The 6,502-nt window shown below is 54.9% G+C and overlaps 1 protein-coding gene across 1 annotated transcript in view; it reads left to right on the top strand.

The window, feature by feature from the left end:
* Positions 1–2,848, top strand: part of USP40 (ubiquitin specific peptidase 40) — a 104,865-nt gene extending 102,017 nt beyond the window's left edge. The window contains exons 30-31 of the mRNA XM_007445733.1: positions 1,301–1,395; positions 2,737–2,848. Coding sequence (XP_007445795.1) covers positions 1,301–1,395; positions 2,737–2,848 — 207 coding nt within the window. The remainder of the gene's footprint in view (positions 1–1,300; positions 1,396–2,736) is intronic.
* Positions 2,849–6,502: the final 3,654 nt, after the last annotated feature.

The following is a 6,502-nucleotide window of genomic DNA, read 5'->3' as shown; positions in this document are numbered from 1 at the left end:
AAATTTTATTTATTTATTGGCTGCGTTGGGTCTTTGTTGCTGCGTGTGGGCTTTCTCTAGTTGCAGCGAGTGGGGGCTACTCTTCATTGCGGTGCGCGGGCTTCTCACTGCGGTGGCTTCTCTTGTTGTGGAGCACGGGCTCTAGGTGTGCATGCTTCAGTAGTTGTGGCACGCGGGCTCAGCAGTTGTGGCTCACGGGCTCTAGAGCGCAGCCTCGGCAGTTGTGGCACACGGGCTCAGTTGCTTCACGGCATGTGGGATCTTCCTGGACCAGGGATCGAACCCGTGTCCCCTGCATTGTCAGGCGGATTCTTAACCACTGCACCACCAGGGAAGCCCCCAGAGAACTCATTTTATGAGGCCAGTAGAACCTCAATACCAAAAGCTTATTTTTGGCTCTGACTTGAATGAAAATGCTCTGAAGTTTTATCACTAAGTGTGTTGCTGTAGGTTTTATGTAGGTACCTGTATTAGGTTAAGACATTTCCTTCCATTCCTAGTTTACTCTAAGCTCTTTTTTTTTAAATCATGAATGAGCACTGGATTTTTAATACTAAATTTTTTTAAATATTAAATTTTATTCTGTGCTTTTTCTGCATCTGTTTAATTAGCTGTATCGTTTTTCTTTTTCAATCTGGTAATGTAGTGTTATTACATAAACATGTTCTCAACGCCAAGCCATCCTTGCATTCCTTGGACAAACGTACTTTGTTGTCATATAATAACATTTTTTGTATTAAGGGTGAATGATTTAAATCCTTAATTTAAGAATTAATAATTTATTAATTTTAAATTATTTATATTAAGGAATAAGTATTCCCTTAATCACCACTTCTGTTCAACATTGTACTAAAAAATGGAACCAATGTAATATGACCTTCCACCCAACGAAGAAAAGCAAATAAATAAACAAAAATTGAAAGATAGGTAAAAGAAATTCTAAAAGGAAAATACAAAACTGTTCTTAGTTTTTCCACAGTCAAACCATCAGCTCTGTTTAAGAGAGTTCAAAAGGTTGTAAGATTCAGCTTCCCTGGTGGCGCAGTGGTTGAGAGTCCGCCTGCCGATGCAGGGGACAGGGGTTCGCGCCCCGGTCCGGGAAGATCCCACATGCCGCGGAGCGGCTGGGCCCGTGAGCCGTGGCCGCTGAGCCTGCGCGTCCGGAGCCTGTGCTCCGCAACGGGAGAGGCCACAGTGGTGAGAGGCCCACGTACCGCAAAAAAAACAAAAACAAAAAACAAAAAAACGTAGACTACAAAGATGTCTGAAAACAGTGCTCATTAATTATTTTGAAATGCAGAATCTCCTGGTTGAAGATGATGATGATTTCAGTACAGTCAGAGATGACATTGGAAGAGAAAAACAGAAAGCATTTGCTCTGGGGAAAAAGAAGAGGTAAGTTAGTTAGCGTCCTCACCTACGTGACAGATTCCACCGCGACCTCTAGGCGCTGGCGTGCCTGCTCTCGCTGGAAGGCTCCTGACTGAGGCGTGGACAGCAGAGCCCTCCTCCCTGCCTGCGCTTGCCCACCTTCTCTCCATCACCTCCTAGAGTGGCTTCCTGGGGACCGTGCAGGAGGAACCTGGGTGCAGCTCACTGCGCGGAGGGGGCCCCTCCCCAAGCTCCGGGTCTCGTTCTCCCTCCGCCGGGGCCCTGTTCCTGCAGTCGGCCTCCCCCATCCCTGGGTCTCTTCCTTCAGACACCCGCCCTGGCTTGTCTAGGGTTCGCGCTTCCTGACCCTGCTCCAGCTGTGTCCTCCTGCTGTCACCTCGTCACTCCCCCGTCACTCTCCACCCCGTCTGTCCCCTCCAGGCAGCCAGCCAGGTTGCTAACCCAGCCGACCCTCCCCTTGGAGGGAGCTCCCTCCCCATCCCTCTTCCTCGCTCTGCTCTGCCCGAGTCACGTCACCTTGGGTGGGCTCTCGCTCCTTCCTCTTCTGTACACAGCCCAGCTCTCTCCTGGCCTCCAGACCACGGACACCTGTCAGAATCTGCTGGAACCTTCTACCAGTGCTGATGCTTCAACCTCCACGTGCCTGGGCCTGGCTCCCACCACCGTGGTCTGCACGCCCCCGCAGGCCACACTAGGGGTGCGGGTGGTCGTCCTGATCTGTCCCCACTTCCAGTCTCCCGAGGTCTCGTGTCCTGTCCGCGTCCTCATTGCTTCTGGCGTGGTGGCCTCTCCTGTCTGCGGTAGCCTTTGACCCAGGCCGCCCGCCCGGCCCCCTCGGCCTTCCTCTCCTCCCGCCTCCCACGGCTTGGGTACCAGTGTCACAGGCGTTGTGACGGCAGCAAGAAGACGTGCCCTCCGCCTGGCATGCAGGACAGGGAAGCGAGGGCCGGGGTGGAGGCGGTGTCCCCCAGGTGTGTGACCCTGTAACCATGTGCGGAGCTGGGCGTTTCAGACGTGAGCCTCTGTGAAGGTCACGCTTGGATTGGGAAGGTGAAGCAGGAAAGACTGTGCTGCTCTGAGACACCTTCCCTCAGCCGCTGGGAAAAGCCCCGAGGCTGGACCGCTCTGCGGGGAGGGCGTGGGAATGCGCCCCGGGGAGGGGTACCCGGAGGCCCCTGAGGGAGCAGTGCGGAAATGCTGCCCAAACTGCCAACGTGCGTCTCTGCTGCCTGCCCGCCCTGACTTGACCCTGAAAGTTAGAATGAGATGTGGAGTCACTCCTCGACCTGGTGGGGCCCTTGGCGTCCGGGATGTGACCCCGTGATGGCCTCTGTGTCCCTGCAGCCAGGAAGCCCTTCGTGTGCAGAGCAGCGACGTCCCCTCTGGTGCAGAGACGCCTGCCCGCCCCCGTGGACCAGAAGCTTCTCTCTCCATCCACGTCGGGAGCTTCAGATAGCACAGGGCCTCCACACTCCTGCTGCAGGTCCTGGCCCATTTCCTGGTTTCTGCCCGGTGCAGACACAGACTCAGAGCCCTGCTTTGTCACGAGCAAAGAAGGCGCTCCATCGCAGGCCAGGCGAGTGCGCTTGTCACCCGCTCGCTCCGTGGCGCGTCCCCCCGGGCTGGCACGGACTTGGCCACACCACAGGTGCCAACCAGCCGACACCCTCGCGCCAACACTCGAGCCCCGCCACCATCTTTATACAAAAATTGACTAGTTTTGCATTAACTGCAGGCATGGGTGACGTGCTACGTGGCTCATCCCTGCACACCCGTCTCTAAAGTACACCCGCCCCACTCTCTCTCTCACGCTGTTCAGGTATCTGTGGCCGCCCAGGCTCTGACAGCTCGGCTCACAGCGATGGGCTGGCCAGGCTCGTGCTGTGACATAAACAGGAGTGTTTTCTGGTCCCCAAACGGCACGTTTCCCCTTTGGTCTGAGTTAGAAGTGGTTCTGAAGCGTTAGTTACCTCTCTTTCCGGGATGAGGAGACCGACGGGGCATCCTCTGAGGTCGGGTGCCGCTGGGGAGGGGGCAGCATGAGCTGGCGTCCGACCCGTGCTGTCTGTGGTCAGAACAGAGATCTCGCCAGGGCCTCCTCCTTCTGGGAGCCTGACGAGGCGGCAGGGTCGTAGCCAACAAGCCTGGGGGAGGGCTGAGGGGGCAGTCCTGAGGAGCCTCGATTAAAATGGGAAAAAGGAAGTGTGAACCAAGAGTCTTCTTAATGCAGCATAGCTGGCTATATATCCCATTTAAAAGATGTAAGTGGTATTTATGACAGCCACGTTGCATCTGTGTTACTAAGCCGAGTGATTTAGGACACCGGGGTGATTCACTTTCTCAAGCTAACTCAGTCGGAAGCAGGAAAAACAATAAATACTTTCTTATACCTCAGTGATGCTTTATAGCGACTCTCTTGCTAAGTGTGGTTATCTTCTTGATTTCACAGTTTTTCATCAGCCTTTTTACCACTGATGATATTAAAATAGCTCTTAAATGTAAGGGATGGAAAGGAAATGACACATGTGGGCTAGGCCTCCGCCTGCACCACCGGCTTAAGGAAATTGCGTGAATGAATGTTGCTGCGCCTGTGCTGCTCTTCCGCAGAGCTTGCCACTGAGTGGAATGAATGCCCTGCCCTTCCTTCCTCTGTCCTCCCTCCTTCCAAACAGTGTCAACACCACCACTAGAAACTCTGGTCTCTGTGTGTGCGTCTGAAATTGTTGGCTCGCGAATTACCTACTCATTTGTGTTGAAGCGGTCGTGTTTTAAGAAGTTGGACTTTGGCGAGTGCTTCCGGCCTCAGACACTAACTCTGTCTCAGGAGACGCGCGTGTGGGGGTCCAGACTCTCCAGACGCACCTGGCGGGCAGTGACGAGGCTGAAGTGTAAGCTCCCTGACTGACTGCCCCTCTGTGTAGAGGCTCTTCTGTCCCTTTTCCCGTAACTGACAGGGCTCCTTGGTGTGCTCCCTTCATTCCACTGTAATAAAACATTAATGTTCTAACTGAAAAGCCTTGCTTCTGAGAAGCCGGCGGCCTCAGTGGGCATCACCTACCACGACAGGCAGGGGTCGAGGTGCTGCACGGTGTCCACGGTGAACGGCCGGGGCCTCGGGTGGTCTCTGCTTGTCGGCTTGCTCCCCTCCCTCCTTCCTTCCTTCCTTCCTTCCTTCCTTCCTTCCTTCCTTCCTTCCTTCCAGTTCGGGGATGGAGTGGGGCTCCAGGGAGAGCTGTAAGAGTTTGTTAAAGAAAAAATAAACTGTTCAATTTGTAACTTCCCATCTCTGTGCGCTGACTGCTTCATGTTCTCCTGGCCTTTTTCCCAAGCGGACTTCAGATGCTAAGTCGCTGGGGTTTATGTTTAGAAATACCACTTCAGTACTGCTGTAGAAATAACAGAACTGTGTTTTGGTTTTAAATAAACTCAGACTCGTGGTAATAATTGTATTTGAAGAAACTGGAAGTGGTCTGGTTCTCTTTTCCTTCTAGGAAAATAGAACCGGCAGGGGTGCTTGTGTTACAGAAAACATATTTACTCAAATGTGACACTTTCCTGGCAAAAAGGGGAGGCGGGGCCCAAGAAGTCCGTGATAATCCAGAATCCTGGCTCAGAGAGGTTGGCTTCCCTCTGGGACAGACTTGGCTGTGAAGGGCCAAGTCCTGGGCCCCTCAGCCTGGCCAGATGGGGGATGCAGCAGCCGCACCTTCCGTGCTCAGTCCTGCCCTGTCAGTAAAAGACGTGACCAGTCACCGTGGGTGTGTGTACGTTCTGGGAAGGCACCGCACTGCAGAGAGGAAGGTGAAGCCATGACAGCGACACACAAGCTAGTTAAAGGAAGAGACATCTCCAGCGCCCACCAGGAGCTCGTTGCCTGCATCCTGGCTCAGGCTGCCTTGAGCAGACCTGACGCGCCCGCAGCTTCTCCCCCGGGGAGAAGGCGGCTCTAGTCCCGGGGCGGGGGTGGGGGGCACCCTGCGGGGCCCCCACCTTCCTATCAGCAGCCCCAACCCCACAGCCCAGGGGCCGGGCCCTCGGGCCCACCGGCTCCTACCTGCAGCCTGGGGTCTGGGTTGGGCCCGACGGATGGAGCGCCTCGCGGTTCGGCCAGCAGCAGCTCAATGACATGAATGATTTGACTTGGAACCAGCATACTGAGGGGGTGGGGACCACGATACAACGGCTCTTCTGGAAGTCGAGGCCACCCCGGGTGGTCACGGCCTCCATGGTGACGAGCGCTGCACAACGGCCCTGCCTGGCACTGCGGAGGCCCGCCCAGCCCCGAGGGTGCACCTGGCGGCGGCCACACTAGAACACTTTCCTCCTGCACGCACACGTCCTGGAGACCTGGGACCACAGGCAATTTTGTTCTCAGCGTGGGGCCCGGCTGGCAACATGACTTCCCGGAAAGTGCAGCTCAGCAGGCTTTTTGGTCGATCTGCTTCCGTCCACGGCATGAGCAAGAAAGCCTTCAGGTCCCCAGCTGGCGGGTTTTCCTCTGCGAGTTTTACAACCTGCTTATTAGGCTTTTGTGATCAAAACTGGCAACAGACGCTACTCCGAGGCCGGTACCTGGGCTGGGCGGCCAGCGTGGTCACAGTTGCCATCCCAGTGTGAGAGGGACCACAGGCTCCCAGGCCAGGATGTCTGTGTGTGACTTAGGCCGTTCCCTCACCTGTCACTGTGGGCTGGGGTTGGTGTCAGGCCTGGGACACAGGACCAGCATGGCCCTCGAGGTGTGATCTCCGGTACCCAACTGCCCCGTGACTCCCGTCCGTGCCACGTGCTGCTGGGACAAGTCGTGAACTTCTCTGAGCCTGTGTCCTCATCTGTAAAGTGCAGATACCCACCTCGTAGGATTTGCTAAGGAACACAGGTGAGTTAGGATGTGTAAAGTCCTTAAGCCGGCACCTGGCATAAAATAACAGAAATGTGTTAGGCCAGCAGCACCGTGATCAGCCATCACTGGCATAGCCCCATTCCCTCTGCACCCACCCGTTTGTTTGTTTAGTCATGAGTGTGTGATACAATTCTAGACAATGAGACATTAGGGGAGGTCAGTGGAAGCCAGACTTTCTGAAAGGTTTCCTTTTACCTTAAAAAGAGACGC

This window comes from Lipotes vexillifer, unplaced genomic scaffold, assembly GCF_000442215.2.
Source record: "Lipotes vexillifer unplaced genomic scaffold, Lipotes_vexillifer_v1.1 scaffold1492, whole genome shotgun sequence".
Lineage (NCBI taxonomy): Eukaryota > Metazoa > Chordata > Mammalia > Artiodactyla > Lipotidae > Lipotes > Lipotes vexillifer.
Note: the sequence above shows the minus strand (reverse complement) of the source record. Positions and strands in the feature narration are given on the sequence as shown.